This window comes from Leucoraja erinacea, chromosome 13 (assembly GCF_028641065.1).
Source record: "Leucoraja erinacea ecotype New England chromosome 13, Leri_hhj_1, whole genome shotgun sequence".
Lineage (NCBI taxonomy): Eukaryota > Metazoa > Chordata > Chondrichthyes > Rajiformes > Rajidae > Leucoraja > Leucoraja erinaceus.
In genome coordinates, this window is record NC_073389.1 from 29,396,530 (window position 1) to 29,419,748 (window position 23,219).

Sequence of the window (23,219 nt, forward strand, 5' to 3'; positions counted from 1 at the left end):
ACAAGCTGGCAGAGGAGAATAGTTGACGCAGTTACTATAACAGCATATAAAAGAGCTTGGACAGGTACATGAATCAGACACGTTTAATGGGATATGGCTAATCGGGCAAGTGAGACTAGCTTAGATGGGCATCTTGGTCGGCACGGACAAGTTAGATTGAAGGGCCTGTTTTGGTAATATATGACTCCACGAAATCAAACTTCAACAACAATACACAAACCCGACAGACAAGGTGTGCAGGAAATACATAAAACATAGAACAGCACAGCACGGAAATGGGCCCTTCGGCCCACAATGATGCCTAGTTAAAGGGAAGGTAGACACAAAATGCTGGAGTAACTCAGCGGGCCAGGCAGCATCTCTGGAGAGAAGGAATGGGTGACCTTTCGGGTCAAGACCCTTGTTAAGGGACAATATATAGAAGTCAAGTAATTCACCAACCTGCCCGACGTTGGGACTTGGGAGGAAACCGGAGCACACGGATAAAACCCATGTGGTCACAGGGAGAAACAAACTCTGTACAGACAGCATCCGTGGTCAGAGTTGAACCCGGATCTCTGGCGCTGTAACTCTACTGCTGCACCACTGTGCCGCTTTTGAGAATCTTTCAGGATTCGCTGGTGTTGCAAATGGTTTTGAGGAAAGTTGGATAAATGTCGCAAAATAAGGATGGTTTATCAGTAATGAAACTGGATCTCTGAATATTTAGAAAAAGGTTGGACTGTCATATATATTATAAGCATAATATATTATAAGCATTTGCCTCATTCACTCTACTCACATTTCTCTGCAAATTAAAATCTGATTTGATTCCCAACTTTTTCCCACTTCTGACAAAAGGTCGTTGACCATTTTTCTGTCCTCTGTTGCAGCCGATGTATTTCCAGGGATTTCTGTTTTGGTACTAAATATATCAATGCCTAGTTACACCTGGGTAAAATATTGTGTTTTGATTTTTTTTTAATTACTTTTGCAATTGTAGCAAAGGTCCCACTCCACCTCCGCCTGTACTTTCACCTTTTCCATCTGTGTTCACTATCACATTCCGTAGCAATGGACCAGATAATGGTGGGACTCTCTAGCCTGGCACATGAAGTTCATGTAGCCTGGCACCAAGAGTCACTAGAACCACAGAGCCAGAGCAGTAGTAGGGTTGGGCTGTAAGCTAATTTTTTCTTTTCTATTTATTTATTTATTTATTTAATTTAAATTTTAAAAAAAATTTAAATTAAAGTTTTGTTTTATCAGAACTATATAATTTTTATTTCTATAACCTGTCAGTTTCCCAAATCATATTGAATTGAGTGGTATAAAGAAAATAGGTAAACCATAATTTGATAATTCTGAACATTAAAAAACATACAATATTTAGAAATAAAAAAGTTCAAATATTACGTCAAGACTCTTGGTCACTTCACTTGTTTAAACGTCCAAATAAATTGCCCATTTCCTTTCAATTTTAACACTGGAGCACAATCTGGATATTGTTTCTGTTTCATCAAGCTGTTGTCTGATCAGCTATTGTACTAATTTGATTGAGAATTCAAGTATGTTGCAGAAATAAGTCATATTTGACCATCAACAGCTAGAATATTTCAACATATTCAAAAGTTGTATGTTAAATATTTAAAACACGTTTGACAAAATTGTGAGACTTCTAACAACCAATACGTTTGTAAAGTCATCAAACTCAGTGCTGTAAGCTAATTAAACGTGTAAAATCTATGCAGGGAACCAAAGGTGCTGCATAGTGTAGCATGGTGTGCAACTGTGGTCGTGGTATCCAGAAATGTCCATGAGTTTGAAAGCCAATTGGGCAAAAAGTCTAATTTCTCACAAAGGTGGCAGATTCAGGTGTGGCCAAGAGGTGGGCATCAGCAGGTAACCCGTCAGGTCCTGGAGTAAAAGCTAAAAGATACCAATTGTGCAAGCAGGTGAGAAAAGATTGGGGAATATATGATAAAGGACAGAACAGGGCAAAAAGGCAGAATAAGGAGCTCTTATGTCTTTTTTCCACTTGCCTCTTTAAGGAATACTGTGCAGTTTACTCTCCATTTTCTCGTCATCTGCCTGATGTCTTTATTTGACCTCAGGATATAGGCTGCAGTAATTAAGGTATTCCCTGCTCCCACGCCTTCTCTTCTGGTCCTTGGACTCTGTCATCAGAGGGTGTTGGAGAGGACAGGTCGTGGCTGCACCTGACCTCCTTTATCTCACTGTCCAGTGGGTATTAGACTCGGAGCCCAGTCCAGAGCCCAGAGTATCACAATTTTCTTCATTGCCCTGGATAAATCTCAACTTAAGAATGTTTGTAATTGATGACTTTTGAGAAAAAATATTTTGTTGAAAATCAAATTCACCACAGATTGATGCTTTAAGCTTGTTGTTAATCCTTTGTTTAGTTACAAGGGCAAAAAGTCCTTCAGGCGTTCCAAGATGTGTTCAGATGGCTGCCACTGGCAACAATTATTGACTCAAGGGTGCTGGTGGTCCATGGTGGGATCTCGGACACAACTGACCTGGGGTTCCTGGCTTCATTACAAAGACATAGGGTAAGGAGAAAATTATATTTAACAAGCACATCTACTTTAAGCAAGCTCATTATCCTGCAGGTTACAAACAAAGCAAGTAAGATGGAAGGGAGGTCCATGGGGTAAAATCTCTTTTCGCTCTACATAATAAGCATGTATTTTGCCTAATTCTATTCAGATGAATTTAGTGTCCTTTTCCACCAGAGTTTATCTGGTTGATGTACACTAGAGCTTTTTTGTTAAGCCTGTGGAGCTGACTACAGAATGTCTATGTCTTGGCTGAATTCAACAACCCAAATCCTGTGGAACACTATGGACCACCTCTTGCACTATGTGAACTACTTTTCTAATTGTGTTTTTGCACTAATGTTTTGTTTTCTGCAGTCTTTTCTTTACATGTAATTTATATATAATTTAAGTTTGTGCGTGTTTGACTGTCTATGTATCTGTGATGCTGTGATTTTCATTGTACCTGTACCTCACCTGTACACATTAAATAACTTGACTTGAAGAATTGAATACACAACTGTGGAAATGCTGTATGTCAGAGATTCCCCCTGGACTTCCCTTTTTTAAATAAGGATTTGCTAATGGACCTCCATATTGTTTTAAGGCCAACAAAAGCAACGGGTGTTGAATGTAACTTCCAATATGATTGTAATGCTCCTGTCCCACTTAAGAAGCCTCAACGGAAACCTCTGGTGACCTTGCGCATCACCCAAGGTTTCCGTGAGGTTCCCGGAGGTTTTGGTCACTCTCCCTAATGGTCGAAAGTGGTTTCCGCGTAGTCGAGATTTCTTCTATGTTCCTGCGATTATTTCAACAAAATCATAACCGGCCTCGACTAAAAATAGGTTGCCATTTGGTCAAAGCCAGTGGAGTGGGGTTGCTATTTACTTACAGGCAGTCGAAGGCAATCTCCTTCGCTGACCGGACATTTTGATTGGCTCATTGGAGTTTTCAGCAAAGATCCTGTAGGACCTTTGGTTTTCAGGACCTAGAAGATCTGCCGGAAGGTAAAATGCCCGCTAACTTTATTAAACTTCTTAAAACTGTCTCCACTCTCCCCTCTCTCTCTCCCTCTCTCTCTCTCTCTCTCTCTCTCCCTCTCTCTCTCCCTCTTCTCTCTCTCTCTCTCTCTCTCTCTCTCCCTCTCTCTCTCCCTCTTCTCTCTCTCTCTCTCTCTCCCTCTCTCTCTCTCCCTCTCTCTCTCCCCTTCTCTCTCCCCTTCTCTCTCCCCTTCTCTCTCGCCTTCTCCCCTCTCTCTCTCTCTCTCTCCCCTTCTCTCTCCCCTTCTCTCCCTCCCTTCCGCGCTCTCTAAAAGACTTACCGTGCTCTGTGGCAGTCATTTACCTTCCTCTTCATCGAGCAGACAGCGCTCCTCTGGTGACCTTGCGCATCACCCAAGGTTTCCGTGAGGTTCCCGGAGGTTTTGGTCACTCTCCCTAATGGTCGAAAGTGGTTTCCGCGTAGTCGAGGTTTCTTCTATGTTCCTGCGATTATTTCAACAAAATCATAACCGGCCTCGACTAAAAATAGGTTGCCGTTTGGTCAAAGCCAGTGGAGTGGGGTTGCTATTTACTTACAGGCAGTCGAAGGCAATCTCCTTCGCTGACCGGACATTTTGATTGGCTCATTGGAGTTTTCAGCAAAGATCCTGTAGGACCTTTGGTTTTCAGGACCTAGAAGATCTGCCGGAAGGTAAAATGCCCGCTAACTTTATTAAACTTCTTAAAACTCCCTCTCTCTCTCTCTCTCTCTCTCTCTCTCTCTCTCTCTCTCTCTCCTCTCTCTCTCTCTCTCTCTCTCTCTCTCTCTCTCCCTCTCTCTCTCTCTCTCTCTCTCTCTCTCTCCCTCTCTCTCTCTCCCTCTCTCTCTCTCCCCTTCTCTCTCTCTCTCTCTCTCCCTCTCTCTCTCTCCCCTTCTCTCTCTCCTTCTCTCTCTCTCCCCTTCTCTCTCCCTCTTCTCTCTCTCCCTCTTCTCTCTCCCTCTCTCTCTCCCTCTTCTCTCTCCCTCTCTCTCTCTCTCCTCTCTCTCTCCCCTTCTCTCTCCCTCTCTTCTCTCTCTCCCCTTCTCTCTCCCCTTCTCTCTCCCCTTCTCTCCCTCCCGCGCTCTCTAAAAGATTTACCGTGCTCTGTGGCAGTCATTTACCTTCCTCTTCATCGCGCAGACAGCGCTCCTCCGCTGTCCCTGGCCCCCACCGTATGTGTCTGTCTGTCTGTCTGTCAGATCCTGTAGAATTCCAACAGAAAAATATACTCCCGCATTGTTCTTGTGGCTGAAGGTTTATTCTGATGTCATCGATGATAACTTGATTTTTTTAAATTGTTTTTATACTTTCTAGTTCAAATAAAAATTCCAGTGCATTTTTCAAAACTTATTTTCGGCTTATCTTGCTACCCAAAATGAATTGTGTTCATACACCTACCTACATGTCCTTCAAAATGACACCTGTCACCAAATGTATTGTGGGGCAGATGTCCTTTGAAAGTCAACATGTATAACATTAACTGCAAATCCTCATTGCCCATCTCATTTGTTAAGCTTCATCATATTTTTTCCAGCATTAAACGACATTTGGACCTGATGCTTTTGTAGATTTGTCGTATGCTCCACTCATATATTGACAAGTAAGTTGAAGGTGATTTTGAACATAGTCATCAAACAGGGGATTTATTATGTTAAATTGGCTTGGCAATTAAAAGGGGCTGGCATCTCCTGGCAAAAGCTTGAGTTAAATCTTACATGCTATATTGTTTTTCTGATTATGTGTGTTAAATGAATAACAGCCTGGGTTAGCATTAAGATTGGTCCATTCCTTTTAGTTTAAATCTCTACTCAGGATGCGTAAAACTATATCAAAGGCTGAAGAAGCCTGTTTAAAGCAAGAATTATCAAAGATGCTTGGCAGTGAACTGCCGCTGGATGACCCTAACTACAATAAATCGACACCTGGAATAGCAGCATCTTCATCATCTCTCTCGATGCCAACTTTAAGTGAATCTCAAAGTGATCAACAAAGCTTGATTGATGATGGCATATTTACAAACTATTCAGAGCATCAGCTGACTCAGAATGATAAGTACAGTGTCACCGGAGTTTTAGACCTGCCCTTCCTGGATGACGAGATGGCAACGAGAGAAGAGCTGGAGTGGAAGCAGGTGCATAAGGGTTCAACATACTGATGTATTTACAGCATAGCATCAAGCTCTTTAGCTCAATTAATTAATGTCTACATCCATGTCATCACCATCAAACCATCTAACTACTGTTAAACTTTTCTGTTCACAAACAAGCTCCATTTATTCCACCATCACTCCACCAGAATGTAGATCACACAACACAGACAGATCATGATCCTTTTATACATCTCCGCCTCCATCGGGAAAGCCTTAAAGCCTCTGTGACTTTCTACAGCAAAGATCCAACCATTTCTCCTTAGTTAACGCTCTCGTCTGCCTGACTGAACATGTTCTCATGCTGAGCAATTTCTCTTTTGACTCTTCTCCCTTCCTACAAAACCTGCGTCTCCAGATTACAATCCCTGGCTTCACAACTTACACACGACAGATAAACGTGTGAATTGGGTGCAGGAGTTGATCAGTCAAATCTGCTCCAGCTTTTAATAAGGTCTGATTGTAACCCCACCTGCACATTCCTGTCCACCTCCAGTAACCCCAGTTCAGCCACTTGTGTATCAAGAATCGACTAACCCCTGACTTCAGATTCTGCTTTCACCGCTCTTTGAGGAGGAGAGCTCATGGCCCTTTATGAGAAACTAGTTCAACTCACCTGTTCTAAACTTGTAACTGGCTCATTTTGGATAGTGGCACTTAGTTCTAGATTCTCCCACAGTTCTAGATCCACATTCACTCTGTCAAGATAAGATCCTAAGATCTTAAATGTTTGGACGGATAAAGGGATAGCAAAGGTTTAGAGAGATAGGGGCCAAAGGTGATGAAGGGGACTAGTTTAGTGAGTTAGTGGCCAAATATGGTGAAGGGAACTAGTTTAGATGGGTATCTTGGTTGGCATGGATGAGATGGGCCAAAGGGCCTGTTACTCTATAATTCTATGTTTAGTTCAGTCGCCTCGAAATGTTCTAACCTGGCTAATTATTCCTCATAAGCCAACCCATCCATTCCGGGTATTAGTCCAGCAAACCTCTGAAACACTTACAATGCATTAATCTTATCATGGAGCTTTGAAGTGTTTGAGCAAATAGAGTTGATTCCTTGCTTTGGATGATACTTAAAGACTGGCAATATAAGGTATGATAGAGTCTACCTGTGACCAAGTCACTGGACCTGGGTACATCATCAGTAATTTTCATTCACAGGTGTCACCAATTCAGTGCAGACACATGAGAATTGGATTTTCATATTTGGGGCTTGTTTGTAAATCATTAGCATTTCAGTAGTTCACCGTTCAGAAATCAAATAACATTTTTCATTCTTCTATTGAATTTTCTGGATAATGATTTTAATTCCAATTAATAAAAGTAATGGCAGCATGGTGGCGCAGTAATAGAGTTGCTGCCTTACAATGCCAGATTTGATCCTGACAACAGGTGCTGTTTGTGCAAAGTTTGTATATTCTCCCTATGACAGCATGAGTTTTCTCTGAGTGCTCCAGTTTCTTTCCACATTTCAAAGATGTGCAGGTTTGTAGATTAATTGGCTTGTATAGATTGTCCCTAGTGTATCGCATAGAACTAGTGTGTGGGTGACCGTTGGTTGCCGTGGGCTTGGTGGGCTGAAGGGCCTGTTTCCACGCTGTACCTCTAAACTAAACTAAATTAAATTGACACACTGATGGAACTCCTATATTTAAGAGGGAGTTAGCTATATTTAAGAGGGAGTTACCTATACTTAAGAGGGAGTTAGATGTGGCCCTTGTGGCTAAAGGGATCAGGGGATATGGAGAGAAGGCAGGTACAGGATACTGAGTTGGATGATCAGCCATGATCATATTGAATGGCGGTGCAGGCTCGAAGGGCCGAATGGCCTACTCCTGCACCTATTTTCTATGTTTCTATGTAACCATAGTTAATGTTTTGAGTTGCCAGAAACATTTCAAATTTAATTAGTACTGTTTTCCGTGTTGGTTTTGTTGAAATTTGTCCTTTACAAAAATAAATAGTCACGTTCCTGAATGAATAAACAAAATGGTTTGTTACTCCTTTAACACGGAGCATGAAAGAGAGGGAGAGATACATTTAGTTATTTCTGTCTTCAAATCACACTTTATGTGTAGCAATGATGCAACTACACTAAAACCATTTTTGTTCTGAAGCCTGGGTGACAGTCTATTGATAACTGGATAGGTGCATCTGCGATTGTGGGATGCATGAACTGAAAGTTTATTTCGCTGATTTAATCTTTCCTAGATTGCAGACATTCTTTGGAGTGACCCTAGAAGCAAATCTGGTTGCTTCCCCAATTCAAGCCGAGGAGGAGGCTGTTACTTTGGTGAAGATGTCACAACAAAGTTGTTCAGAAAGTACAAGTTAAAGTTACTCATAAGATCACATGAGTGCAAACAAGATGGCTATGAAATGTGCCACCATGGAAAGGTGAAGTAGAAATGTTCAATCTCTTTCTGTGACTTTATTAATGTGTACCTTAATGTGTAACTATGTTTATCTGTGTCAGGCATTGCATAACCAGGAGCAAACTGAAATTTTTTTCATGCAGGTTATCACCATATTTTCTGCCTCTAATTATTATGAAATAGGCAGCAATCAAGGAGCATATGTCAAACTTGGTCCTGATTTGGTTCCTCGCTTTGTCAAATATCGGGTTAATAAATCTGCAAGGAAGCTGACTCTTAAACAAAGGTGAGTGTGAGACGTTCTTCAGCATTTTGCTCAAACCGTCCCTACACTGACGGACTTAACAGCAGCTTAAAAGATGAAATAAAATCAGCTGGTAGAGTGGCTAATAACTCCAACTTTCGAGTCACAGTCACACAGCATGGAAACAGGCCCTTCGGTCCACCAAAACCCATTTGATAATGTCCCACATAGATTAGTGGGAAAAATTAGGGCACATGGTCTTGGGGGTAGATTGCTGAAATGGATAGAAAATTGGTTGGCAGTCAGGAAACAAAGAGTAGGGATTAACGGGTCCCTTTCAGAATGGCAGGCAGTGACTAGTGGGGTACTGCAAGGCTCGGTGCTGGGACCGCTTACAATATACATCATTGATTTAGATAAAGTAACATTAGCAAATTTGCAGATGACACAAAGCTGGGTGGCAGTGTGAACTGTGAGGAGGATGCTATGAGATTGCAGGGTGATTTGGGCAGGTTGGGTGAGTGGGCAGATGCAGTTTAATGTGGATAAATGTGAGGTTATCCACTTTGGTAGCAAAAACAGGAAGGCAGATTATTATCTAAATGGTGTCAAGTTGGGAAAAGGGGAAGTGCAACGGGATTTGGGGGTCCTTGTTCATCAGTCAATGAAAGTAAGCATGCAGGTACAGCAGGCATGAAGAAAGCAAATGGCATGTTGGCCTTCATAACGAGAGAAGTTTAGTAGAGGAGCAAGGAGGCCCTTCTGCAGTTGTATAGGGCCCTAGTGAGACCACACATGGAGTATTTTGTGCAGTTTTGGTCCCCTAATTTGAGGAAATACATTCTTGCTATTGAGAGAGTGCAGCGTAGGTTTACAAGGTTAATTCCTGGGATGGCGGGACTGTCATATGCTGAGAGAATGGAGCGGCTGGGCTTGTATACTCTGGAGTTTAGAAGGATGAGAGGGTCTCTTATTGAAACATATAAGATTATTAAGGATTTGGTCATGCTAGAGGCAGGAAACATGTTCCCGATGTTCGGTCCGAAACGTTGCCTATTTCCTTCGCTCCATAGATGCTGCTGCACCCGCTGAGTTTCTCCAGCATTTTTGTGTGCCTTCGATTTTCAAGCATCTGCAGTTCCTTCTTAAAAACCTTCAACCATCATCCTTCTGCATTCTTCCATGAAGTTAATTTTCTATCCATCCAGCTATAATTGGATCCTATGGGATCTAACCTTCCAGAGCAGCCTACCAGTTGGAACCTTGTCAAATGCCTTGCTGAAATCCATATATACAATGTCTACAGCTCTGCCCTCATCAACCTTTTGGTCCGCTCTTCAAAAAAACTCAAATCTGATTTCTGAGACATGACCTCCCATGCTGACTATCCCTAATGAGCCCTTGTCCATCTAAATACATGTATACATTATCCCTCAGAATACTGCCTTGTAACCTTCCGACCACAGATGCTAGGTTCACTGGTTTGTAGATCCCAGTATTTTCCAAGCAGCCCTTGTTGAATTGAGGCACAACGTTTGCCACCCGTCAGTCTTCCTACACCTCACCCGTATTTAATGATGACTTGAAGATCTCAGCCAGGACACCTGCAATTTCCTCTCTACCTTCCCACAGTGTCCTGGGATCTATTTGACCAGACCCGGGAGACATCTCTACCTTCATACGCATCAGGACTTTGAGCACCCCCTCAACCGTAATACTAACTGCACACGTCACTAAATAGTGAGATATCTCAGATGTTTCCCTATGGAAAGCCTCATCTTAGGAGCAGATGCATTTGAGATGGAGGAATTGAGATTAGGGGATAGCATTTTTGCAAGAGGCTGGATGGAAAGAGGTGTATTCATGATAGCACTGTCAGTCAGTAAGTATGTAATAGACATCAGTCAACAGTTTATCTCCTGTGAAGGAGACAGAGATCGAGAAAAGGGAGAGGTGTTTGAGATAGTTCAGGTGAATTTGAGGGTATGGTGGAAGTTAGTGATGAAGTTAATGAAATCCATGAGTTCTGAACGGGTGCAGGAGGCAGCCTCGACGCAGTCCTCAATGTATTGGAAAAAGAGAAGGGGGGTAAGGCCAATGTACATCTGGAACAGTCCGTGTTCTTTAGTACACATGGTTTTCCCACGGCCGTCATAGATGAGTTCCTCACCCACGTCTCTTCTGTGTCCCAGATGTCTGCTGTCAATGTAGGTTCCTGTACATTAGCAACAACTTTGCCAAACTCTTGCACTCAGTCTAACAAGGCTACTCAGTCTGTTAATCACTTTAACTCCCCTTCCCATTCCAATACTGACTTTCTGTCCTAGGCCTCCTCCATTGGTTGAGTGAGGCCACACGCAAATTGGAGGAACAGCACCTCATATTTCACTTGGATAGTTAACAACCCAACGGTATGAACATTGAATTCTCCAATTTTAGGTAACTTCCACAAATGCCTTCCTTCCCCCCCCCCCCCCCCCCCCCCCCCCCCTTCTCCCCCACCCACCCTCCATTCCCCTCTTCCTCTGCTAAAAATCCATTAACCAGCATCACAATTTGCAACTATGTATCCCTCTTGGTCTCTATCTAACAAGCATCCTATCGGGGAACCTCCTCGCCTGTGGTAATCTGTTGCCAGCTCTGATTTGCCCTGTTTTTTCTTACACCCAGTTCTTCCTCTGCTCTTGTGATTATCTTTAATGTTATCTGCCAGAGCCATATTTCCTGTCCCCTTTTTGCCCTCCTAAAAGCAAGAGTTCAGATCCGAAATATCATTTATCTATTTTCTCCAGAGATGCCGCCAGCCCCCCTGAGTTAATCCAGCATTTTGTGTCTTAAGGGCCTGTCCCACGAGCATGCGACTGCATGCAGCAAGCGCGACCTAACGTGGTCGCTTGAGCCGTACGGCCTCGCGGGGATCGGTCCCACTTCGATCGCCGGAGCCGTATGGAGTTGTACGGAGCTGGTCCCGGCATAGCGCGGGGCTCCGAAAAACGACACTGTCCAAAAATTCCACATGGCAACGGCCTGCCGGCCCGCAGCCGCATTGAGGCCGTACGCAGAGCAATCGACGGGCGTACTCAGCGTCTCAACGCCGTATGCAGCGTCCTGACGCCGTACGTCACGCGCAAACTTTCAGCGGACTTCGCTCGAACTTCACGTCAACTCATACGGGATCACTTGACCTCCCGCGGCCCCCGCTTCCGGTTTGGTCGCGTTTGCCGCATGCGGTCGCATGCTCGTGGGACAGGCCGTTAACTTTGTTCCTCTTCCCACTGATGCTGCCAGACCTATTGATTGACCATTTTTAACAACTGAAACCCTTATTCTGTGTTTTTTTTCAAGAGTGAGTGTCGCTGAAGAAACTGCCCTGAAAGCGTTGCGTGAAAATCTGTTTATATATCAATCTGAAATTATTACTGCCTGCAGAAGCTTCGATCCGGGTAATACAGGTAGAAAGAGACTGGCTTTTGCTTCACTGGGCTTGGCCTTAAAGTATTTCTGTTTTGGTGTGTTTTATTTTACTGATTCAGAGAACTGTATATTTACATACTTATGTTGCACAGCCTATAATGGTCATGCCCCATTTGTAATAAAGTGTCATGGAATAATTATCCTGGATGGCACAAGTGGAGTGTAATCATTTACTCATGTAGAACACCGCAGCTCATACAGTCCAGCATCCGATCACACCTCAAGTTGCATAAGAATCATTGAATCGTACAGCATTGAAACACGCTCTATGCCTCACGTCAGTGCCTACATTTATATCTACTAATCCCATTTTCCCACATTAAGCCTGTATCCCTCCACATCTTTCCTATTGAAGACCCAGTCCAAAAGCCTTTCAAATGTAATCTCATCTTCCTCCACCACTGTCTTGTGTGTGAAATACGTACCCCCCTAGATCTCTTTTCAATTTATCCTATCTCATCTTCAACCTGTGACCTTTAATTAAACATAATATTTATCTTACTGATTTTAAATTAATATTAAGATTCACGTTATGTGTCATTACATTATTTACCCACAAAATAGGATTTCCCGTTCTAGTTCAACTGCTGCAGAGTGTTCCAAAGCAGTTCTCAGTGCTTTAGAAGTGCAACTACTTTGGATTGGTGAGGAAATCAGTGTTGCAATGCTATATTGAACAACCTTAGCTTCTGGAGTTTTGCACTGGCAGAAACAAAATAAATACACTTGTTACAGTGTGATAAAAGTAAAGAAGTATACAATGCAGATGAAACCTGTTCACCCATTGTGTATCTCCCAGTCTATTTAGGGTTATTCATTACCAGATGCTCCTGCTCTATCCCTTTGCTTTCAAGCTATTTTCCTTTGAACGTTGCTTCCCACAGCCGTGTTCGTTTCCTTCAGCAATATTGCCGCCACTGCTCTTTTCCTAAACCCCCTCACCTGAAAACGCTGTAACCAGGAATGTACTGACAGTCCAGTCTACCAGTGGGTGAAATATCTGAATGATCAGTGTCTTCAGCTCACCTGCATTGCTCAAGTCAGAAGTCAAGTTTATTGTCATATGCAGAAGTACTTGCAACAATTGAGGTCTGGCGATGAGGAAGTCAAGGGTCAAGTTCCAAAATAAGGTGCAGAGGCTGTTTGAACTTGGGGATGAATTTGGAAGGGATGATAGTGTTGAACGCCAAGCAGCAGTCTATGAAAAGCAGCCTGACGTGGGTATGAGATAGCATCTGCTGTATAGGAAAGAACTCCATATGCTGGTTTAAATTGAAGGTCGGCAAAAAATGCTGGAGTATCTCAGCGGGACAGGCAGCATATCTGGAGAGAAGAAATGGGTGACGTTTTGTGTCAAGACTCTTCTTTAGACTGATGTCAGGGGAGTGGGCGGGACGGAGATAGAATGTAGTCAGAGTAAAACTAGTGGGAGAACTGGGAAGGGGGAGGGGATGGAGAGAGAGGGAAAGCAAGGACTATTTGAAGTTAGAGAAGTCAATGTTCATACCGCTGGGGTATAAGCTACCCAAGTGAAATATGAGGTGCTGTTCCTCCAATTTGCACTGGGCCTCACTCTGACAATGGAGGAGGTCCAGAACACAAAGGTCCGCTGCTTCTGTGACGTAGACAGCACCTTCAGTGCCCACATCTGATTCTTCATGAGGCAAACGCGACAATGCATCAGCGATAGCATTTTTTTGAGCTGCGATACTCAATGTTGAGGTCATACTGTGACAGGAGAACTGTCCAGCGCTGCATCCTCGAGGTATTCCTGACTGAGGCCAAGAATAGCGAGAAGTGTGGCTTATGATCAGTAACCAGGGTGAATTTCCTACCCAACAGATAGTGATAGAATTTCTTGATCCCAAACATGATACCAAGGGCTTCTTTCTCGATTTGTGCATAATTAGAATTTTCTTGTCCATGTTTCACTACAAGTGAAATCACAGATCCTACCCCACAACTAGATGCATCACAAGCTTAACATTGACTTGCGATTTGTATCGCAGTAAACAAGTAATGCATCACTGGTCAAACACTTACATGCATCATAAGCATTTTGTTGCTCTTTGGACCATTACCATTTTTTATCCTTTTTCACCAACTTGTGAAGAGGAGCTAGCTTTGTTGTTAACTCGGGTAAGAAGCATGAGTAATACTGTACCGTACCCAGGAAGGAGTGGAGTTGAGACACATTCTTCGATGTTGGTGCGTTTGCTATCGCTTCAACCTTTTCCTTCACTGAACGTAGTCCATGTTGATCCACTATCAAACCAAGATACACTACTTTGGTCTGTAAGAATGCACATTTGCTTCTTTTCAACTTTATATTGTGATCATCAAGCTGTTTCAACACTTCACTGAGCATCTCCAGATTCTCCTCCTCAGTAACAGTCGCAATCAGCAAGTCATCGTTATTGCACAAACAATGTGATGTTCTTTACAGAATCTTGTCCATTGAAGCTTGGAAGATTTTTGGTGCTGACTTCACACCATAGGGTAGTTTTGTGTAGGAATACAGCCCCATGTGTGTGTTTATCGTGAGGTACTGCTGGTTCTTACGATCAACATTTAGCTGAGTATATGCATGTGACCGATCTAGCTTAGAGAATACTTTGGAACCAGCAAGTTCAGCGTATAAGTCTTGTGAGGTTGGTAGTAGATACTGATCATCATCTACTGCCTGGTTGATGGTCACTTTGTTGTCTCCACACAACCTCACTGTGTTGTCCGCTTTTGGAACCATTACTATTGGAGTAGCCCAATCACTGTGATCTGTTTTAACCAGTACACCGTTTTGTTGCAACTTTTTGATTTCAGCTTCAACTTTACTTTTCAGCTAATATTGTACTGGTCGCGGTCTATAGTAGACAGGTACCACATTGGGTTGAATCCTGATGTGTGCTTGCTCACCCTTTATGCCATCGTAGCTGTCAGTGAACATAGCATGATGTGTCTGCAACAACTGATCCAGTTGTGTTTGCGCTTTGACTTGCAATACAGATTTCCAGTCCGGTTTCAGTAAATGGAGCCAATTTTTGTCCATCAACATTGGCCTATTGACATAATTTGTGCTAACTATTAGCAACTTCAGAGTCTTGCCTTTGTGTTGTACATCACAAACTATCTCTCCACATGACTCCAACACCTCTTCAGCTGAACGTTTCTTTCTGTGATAGGCATATTGCTAAACTTGGATTCATGGGTGTCTTTGCTTATAATTGCACAATCAGCAGCGGTATCAATACATGGAAATGTATTGATTGTTCACTTTGACCTTTGTCTGAAAGTCTTCCTTTCCAGACCCTCCGTTCATAGTACAGATGCCGTGCAGTCCAAGTTCATTACTCTCTGACCGTTCTTCGAGGTTGTGAATCCCACTCATTTGCTTTTGTCAAGCCTTTTGTTTTGTTTTGTCCTGTGATGGTGGACACTCCCCTTAACCCATGACATCACGTGACGGTCCTTGTAACTACTGACGAGAGTTCGACAGTAAGTGGTCTGACCATCAGGTGACGCCACAAAACAATACTGCATATTGCAAAACAGTCCTGCTCTGTATTTAAAGGTTGAGTTTGCAAACTCTATCCGATCCTTATCACCATTGTAAGATATCACAGCTTCAGCATGTAAATAGACACAAGCACAGGTTTTCAGTGCACTGTTGCCAGTGTAGGTCTTTATTTCACAGAAGTACACTGCGCATATTCATACATATTCATGTTGAATATATCACATGACACAAATTATACAATTCTAGTACTCAGTACTTAAAAATATATTTACCATTATATACACTATAACTGTCTCGCTAAAGATGACGATATGGGTGAATCTTAGTGAATCACACCTTGTTCAATGAAGTCCACAGAAAGCCGAGAATCCACAAACCTGTCTTCATCGATGGGTGGGTGTTGGAGAGAGTCAACTGCTTCAAGTTCCTGGGTATGCATATCTCTCAAGATCTGCCCTTGACCCAGCACATTCATGCAATCATAAAGAAAGCCCACTAAGAAGATGAAGGAGATTTGGTATGTTAACAAATACTCTCTTGAACATCTATAGATCATAGAGAGTTTATTGACTGGTTGCATCACAGACGAGTTCAGCAACTGGAATGCCCAGGAATGAAGGAGATTACATCAAGTTTTAGAACATTGCCAGGTCCATCATGTGTACTGGCCTCCCCAACATCGAAGGGATCTATAGGAGACGCTGTCATCATCAAGGACAAACACCACCCTGACCACACTCTCATTTCACTCCAACTAAACTGGAAACAACCTACTGCCTTGGTTGCACGAGGGACTTTAGGCTTTGTTTTTGTTTTGCACGCTATTTATTTTTATATTTATTGAACTTTTTTTTGTTTATTATAATATATATTGAGTATTGTGTTTACGAACCTGTTTTTGCTGTTGCAAGTGAGAATTTAATTGTTCTGTTCCCGTACATATGACAATAAAATACTCTTGACTCTTAAACACAAGACCGTGGTGCAAGCGGCCTACCGATTTCCCAGGAATTTGCAGGAGGAAACTTCTTGTTCTGGTTCTGGATGATGGACAAGTATTGTGATAAATCAGAGGCAGTTGTGGGTTAAAAGAGGTGGTGGTGAGCTTGATGTTTGAGGTCTATGGGATCTTTCCCCTCATCAGTGAGGAGTAGCGTACATGTGGGAAATGGGTTGGGCAGGGAAATATGTTGCTCAGGGTAAAACCTTGGGGCTAATGAAACAGCAGCAGAAAGGCTGGCTGAATAACAATGGTCAGATGAACCTGGTCCCACTGAGCTGGAGAATGACTCAACCATGTCAATGACAGCAAAAACCAAGCTCAATGACACATTATGGCTCCAAACTAAATCTTGGACTTATCATCTTCCTGGTGTGATTTTGTTTTAAGGGGGGATTTCATCCAGTGAATGGGCCTCGGCTGTGGAATCGGTTCTACATTTAAATCTACCCTGGAGGACCTTGCAGCCTAGACTGGCAAAGATCAAAGCTAATGGAAGTGTGGATTACCTCTCCACCTTTCGAGATCTTCAGTTCAAGCAACCCCTGAGCGAGGTAAAATAGAAGCCAACCATGAGAATTTGATATTCCAGGAATTGTACAGTATTTACATTGGGAGAAGGTGCCATGTGACAAATAAATGTTATATGGGTGTCAGAGGTGTTGATTTGCTTCCGATTTCTGTCACTAATTGTAAACTAAATTCTTAGCAGGACTTTCACTATTCACCAGAGTAGGCAGCAGGGTTATCTCGCTTGCATGCTGAGCAGGTGCAGATGACAATCTTCACACAATCCGCCTGACACCAGCCCTGCCAAATCAACGGGCAGCGCCCAAGTCTATGCCTGGTGTTGGTCATGTACTCAACACCTCCAGTTTGTCCTGCAATGGAAACTGAGCCAGCATATAGCTGTTGAGCAGTGCAACATTTTTATTTATTTGTCCACATGGTGTCATTGGCAATATGAATATTTGTGGTGCAACACCAATTGCCCCTCAGGGTGGTGTATTCTAAAACTAGGGGGCATAGGCTTAAGATGACAGGGGAGACATTTAAAGGGGACCTCTGGGATGCCTTTTCACTCAGCATAGTCTGTATCTTGAATGACTGGCAGAGGAAGCTATTGAAGAAGCTACAATTATGAATTTTGAAAAACATGTGCAACCTTTTCACTCAGAGGGTAGTCAATATCTGGAATGAGCTGCCAGAGGAAGCTAGCGAACGACTTCTAAACTATATTTGGACAGATAAATGGATAGAAATGGTTCAGGGGGCTATGGTATAAATGCAGGCAAATGGGACTAGCCCAGTATGCCAATTTGGTTGGCATGGACCATTGGTCTCGAACTCGGGCTGCTAGTCACCACTTTTCACCACTGCAGTAAAAGTTGGGTCATGTGCCTTTGCAAAGAGCAGGTCTAAATCCACTAGGACAAGGCATTACATGAATAGAAGGTCGGCCATAACAATAATGACCTATACTCACTGAGGTTGTAATGGCCAGTGGAATGTGTTCAAAACATTGGCATCTAAATTCTTTGACTAATTGACTTTGATCTACAGGCTCAGCCAGGTTTGATTGAAGCCGTGTACAGGCATCGTGCAGATCTGGAAATCGTTTTTGGAATGATTGATAAAGATCACACAGGTAAATGGAAGTAATGTTATCCATATTTGAAATTGATTCTTTGATTTAACAATGTCTTGGACTGTGTATTAAGTCTTCTCATATACAGTGTGCAATGTAAATCAGGTTTACATTGAAAATGTCTATGGTGTGGAAGAACTGATGGAGCTAAATCAGGGTATAAAATTACAAGGGACCACAAAGCCTAAATAGGAAGGGCCTATTTCCCTCAGTAGATAGGTCACATTCAGAGCAGTAATTGGTTGAAAGATTGGAGGGGAGGTGATAATTTGTTTTCATCTGGAGGGTAGTGAAGTCTGGGACCCTCTGCCTGAAAGGGAGGGCAAGACAAAACCTTTCATAACAATGGGGCAGGTCTCGGATGTGTATTTGAAAAGCAGCTGGGTTCTGGTTCAGGGCTGGGTACCTCTTTTCACCAGCACAGATTGTTAGGTGACACAGCAGCACATTGGTTGAGCAGAATAGGTTCAAAACATTAATGTCTAATTGCTTGACGACTGCCTCGCATCTCCAGAGATCCAGGTTCAATCCTGACCTCGGGTGCTGTACATTGCACATTCTCCCTGTGACCACGTGGGTTTTTCCTGCTGCTCCACAACCTAAAGATATGCAAGTCAGTACGTTAATTGGCTCGTGTAAACATAGACACATAGAAATTAGGTGCAGGAGTAGGCCATTCGGCCCTTCGAGCCTGCACCGCCATTCAATATGATCATGGCTGATCATCCAACTCAGTATCCCGTACCTGCCTTCTCTCCATACCCTCTGATCCCCTTAGCCACAAGGGCCACATCTAACTCCCTCTTAAATATAGCCAATGAACTGGCCTCGACTACCCTCTGCGGCAGAGAGTTCCAGAGATTCACCACTCTCTGTAAATTGCCTCCAGTGTGTCGGAGAGTGGTTGAATCTAGGGAGAGGTTGGGGAGAATGTGAGTGAGGATAGGTTACAGAAAAATAAATAGAGGGATGGGATTGCTTTGAAAGCTGGCACAGACTCAAAGGGCTGAATATCCTTCTACATCATGTGGAATGGTCTCCTTTTGTATTGTTGAGTCCTTCTATGATTTTTCTAGGCTTCAGTCAGCACCAATGTGAATACTAACACTGAGAAGATAATTTCCAAATGCAGCCACGTTCCCCAGATTGGAAGGCCCTCTGTGCCTGAGCCCGTGGTTCTAGAATTTGCTGTCCGCTCAGCATCCATACTCCCAGTGCAAGCACTCTGCCTGTGCCTACAACCTTGCTCACAGCCTGCTAGCCCGGCCTTCTGCTGCCCATACCCAGCCAGGCCAACCTGGCCCAGAGATGCTCACAGCACACCATCTACAGGGAGGGGTGTTCCATCAGTGAGCATTGTGTAGACGTCAGAAGGAAACATGGAAAGCCATAACTAAAAGTAGCATAAGGCAGCCAGCATTATCATTGTTGAATAGATACATTTCTATCTATCACATTTGACGTGAGAGAACCCTTCCAGAAGATATTTTTTGTGATGTAATGTTTGCTACATAATGTGGCAGTCAGGAAGGGGAAGCACAACATAGGAAATGAATAATGGCGTGAATGAGTTTTCCTTATATACTATGGTTGATTTTGACCTCGGCTGTATTGGGGAGGTGAGCTAGTTGTGATTATGCTGATCCCATCAACTTTTATGGACTTCCTGAGATTGTAGGTGTACTAATTTAGGGCAAGGAGGAAATCACTTTGCTGTGGCAGTGATGTGAATTAGAACCCATCCTTTGGAACCTTGGATCAAGGTGATGGATTGCTCCCACGGGAAAGCTGTTCATGGTACAGGCCTTTCATTACAATGATACTCAACCTTCCAAAGAAGGCCTTGACTCTATAGAACCCCATCTTATCAGTTCAGACATGGAGTAAATGCAGGACTGCATGTGGCCTGACGATGGCTCGGGAGGCTGCCACCAATGTCTTCCTGTTGTGAGCAGCATTCAGACAGTACAGCATTCACACAAGGAGTTGAAGATCCAAGTCTGATTGTTGCCCAGACCTTGTGAACCTTGTGCGTCCTCACCACATGCCTCTGTGATGGAAGCCGGTGAGTGTGGGGTGGTGGGAGCAGTGGTCAGATTCTGCTGCCATAAATGTTGCTGCAACAACATTACATATTCCGGATGTCCATACATGGGAATGTTCTCTGGAATGTGTGCACTACAGAATCCATACCTTGGTGGTGGTGTTAATAATTAAATCCACGATTCACCAAATGTTTTCATTGTCCCTGGCTTACTGGAATCCTCGGCAATGCTCTCTGGTTGAATTGCAAAGATATAACATTGAAATCTGATAAAGTCTGATTAAAGAAAGTTCTAAGGTCTCCAATGAGGTAGATGGGAGGTCAGGACTGCACTCTAGCTAATGAGAGGACTATTCAGTTGCCTGATAACAGCTGGGAAGAAATTGTCCCTGAATCTGGAGGTGTGCGTTTTTACACTTCTCTTTGCCTGCATCTACACACTGCCATAGAAACATAGAAATTAGGTGCAGGAGTAGAGCCTGTAAGTGAAAATTCTGGGACCATTGGACTTCTTCTTTGGTAAAAGCTGAACCTTCATGATGGCCAATGATGATGTTGCTCCATCACTGAAGCCCTTTCCAAAGGTTGGTGCTGAGCACTGTTATCATCGCAGGAGGAACCCGATGTTTGGCCCGTGTTTTGGCCCAAAATAACTTGAGCCAAGAGACTGGTAAGAAGCCAGGGAAGGAGGAGATGGCCCTCGCTTTCCCAAGAGACAGATTGGGTTGTCCTACTTTGTTGATTACCGCCCTGAAAGTACAGAATAGTACAGGCAGCTCTGCTATAACTTGTGTTTCCATAACACATATTGGCAACTGCAGCCTGCTTTGCTACAACATGACTTTTTATAACACGGGGTTCATTGTGAACGTAGCTATTAAATTATAGCAGAATTAACTGTAGTCATTATATGTTGTAATCTGTTTTGCACTCCGTCCAAATGCAACCTCCAAATGCTGATTTGTCACTGATTATTAATGATGTTATTGAGCCCTTTTACAGGTCTCCCTTGTAGTGAAATGTCAACTATATATGGAGCTGTGATTCAGAGCTGGACATGGTGCAGAGTATTAAAGCTGTTTTGATATATTGGCATGTCCAGTGTGCCTCCCTTGACTCATCATTCTCTCCCATCAGGATTGATCACCATGGAGGAATTCCAGCAAACCTGGAAACTCTTCTGTTGCCATAGAAACATCCGTGTGGATGATAAGTCAATGGATGACCTGGCCCGGAGCATTGACTTCAACAATGATGGCTTCATAGACTTCAATGAATTTCTGGAGGCATTCCGCTTGGTGCAGATAGACAATGAATGAAATTGTACAGTGACTGTAAATACTGAGGAAGAGCAATTGCCTGAAAAACAGTTTGCCGAACTTCAGATTTAGTCCCTTTGACATTTTCAAGTTAATGTAACTGTAATATAAATATAATTCTTGTAATAAAAAGGTTGATTCAGTTCCAGAATATCTCCACGTTCTGCTGTTCTCCGTCTAATCAATGTACACTTGGAAAACATTCACAACAACATGCAGAGAGAACTGTGCGCGCTTCTATTGGTTTTTCGCCAATTGTCTGTGGTACGAGTGAATATTGAAGACTATCCAAGTCTATCTAACCTCTCCCTGTAGTTTAAACCATCTAATCCAGGGAGCATTCTAGTAAACCTCCTCTGCGCCCTCTTCAAAACCTACACATTTTTCCTGTAATGGGGTGCCAAAACTGCACACAATACTCCAAATGTAGTCCAACCAAGGTCCTGTTAAAACTGCATTATGACTTCCTGGCTCTTGTATTCAATGCCCATAGCTTTGATGCAAACCATATGCATCCTTTACAATCCTATGTACTTGTACTGCCACCTTCAGTGTACTATGAACTTGGACACCAAGATCCCTCTGCACATCCATAGTAGGCTGGGATCTCAAGCAGAAACAATGGGGGAACTTTCATTGAGAAATTGGGTAAATACTTGAACAGGGGAAATTCACAGCACTCTTAGGAAAAAGCAGTGCAGAGCAACCAACTGAAGAGGTGGCAGCTACTGGCCTCGGCAACTTCTCTGCATCGTAAATGATGTTGATTAAAATATAGGACAGCGGTTCATGAGGACGGGGGCGGTTGAGCTTTTAGTCCTCAGAAACGGGAGGGGGTGATTCTGATCAGTTTGTGAATGGAGCCTCTTGAGGGCCGAGCATATTTGTGGGAAGGGCATGTTTGTGGGTGGAATATGTGGATAGAGCTTCTTTAGGGGATGGGACTTGTTTTTGAATGGGATCTTTTATTTTTATGGATAGAGCCACTTTGGGCGGGGCGACCTGTTTAACGGAGACTGGCGACCTTGCTGCACCCACCTCCCCAGGTCCCATGGCCCCCGAGGCTTTGATGCTGGTGACCAGATGCTTGCAGCCCAAGGCTGGGACATCCCAGGAGCTCCTGGATCAGTGGACACGACCTTGTCGCTGGGTAAAATGCGCAGTACCAGCCAAAGATGGTACCAGCAAAGCCACTGCGCCGGTGGACCGCCTGGGGAACGGGGTACACTGTGCCAGAGCGGGCCCGATGGGCCAAACGGCCTTAGTTAGAACAGAGCCACGCCCTGGGTCCCGGGAGGGAGGGGCTGTGCTGACCCCAGGAGCCGGGCGCGGGGAGGTGGAAGGCGGGCTGGTCCCTGCTCCCGCCGGTGGGGGTGGGGGTGGTCGCTCCACTGCCGCCCGGGATCTGGCAGCTGCCGCGTTACTGGCGCGTCTAGCTTCACCGATGGCTGCTCTCGGGATGCGGCTGCTTATTGGGGTCTTCTTCTTTGGCGGCGGTGAGTGAAGTTGCTCCGAGTCCAATATTTAGCAGCGTTTGAGATGCAGACACAAGTTTATATTCCTTCAGTGCCATCTGGTGAATCTTCAGTGTGACAATGTATGGGGCAGTGAAGCGCAGCCACATATCGGGCTGGCGTCAGGTCTGCTCAGTTGTATAGAAACGATGCATTCTGAAAAATATTTGGCCATAACTCAATCTACTGTCTTCAGATGCCGCGCATTAACTGCCCAGTTTGGGCAGAGGTGTTACATACACTGCCAGCCAGAAACATTGAGAATGCCGATATTGAGATTTAATGTGGTGTGAATTTTGTACTCTCAAACTTTTCAAGTGTATCCTCGCCTTTATTTGTGATAGGAAAACCTGTTCCTTGTGATTGGGATTATTACAA

The 23,219-nt window shown here is 43.6% G+C and overlaps 1 protein-coding gene across 4 annotated transcripts in view; it reads left to right on the forward strand.

Annotated features, from left to right (window-relative positions):
* ppef1 (protein phosphatase, EF-hand calcium binding domain 1) overlaps positions 1–22,501 on the forward strand; it is a 56,128-nt gene extending 33,627 nt beyond the window's left edge. For 3 of the 4 annotated variants that reach the window (XM_055644750.1, XM_055644752.1, XM_055644751.1), the window contains 8 exons: positions 2,403–2,552; positions 5,357–5,692; positions 7,921–8,106; positions 8,228–8,370; positions 11,674–11,780; positions 16,707–16,870; positions 17,880–17,964; positions 21,146–22,499. In XM_055644750.1, coding sequence (XP_055500725.1) covers positions 2,403–2,552; positions 5,357–5,692; positions 7,921–8,106; positions 8,228–8,370; positions 11,674–11,780; positions 16,707–16,870; positions 17,880–17,964; positions 21,146–21,327 — 1,353 coding nt within the window. In that variant the 3' untranslated portion in view covers positions 21,328–22,499. Of the gene's footprint in view, positions 1–2,402; positions 2,553–5,356; positions 5,693–7,920; positions 8,107–8,227; positions 8,371–11,673; positions 11,781–16,706; positions 16,871–17,879; positions 17,965–21,145 lie in introns of all 4 variants that reach the window. The other variant, XM_055644753.1, reaches the window with a different exon arrangement.
* Positions 22,502–23,219: the final 718 nt, after the last annotated feature.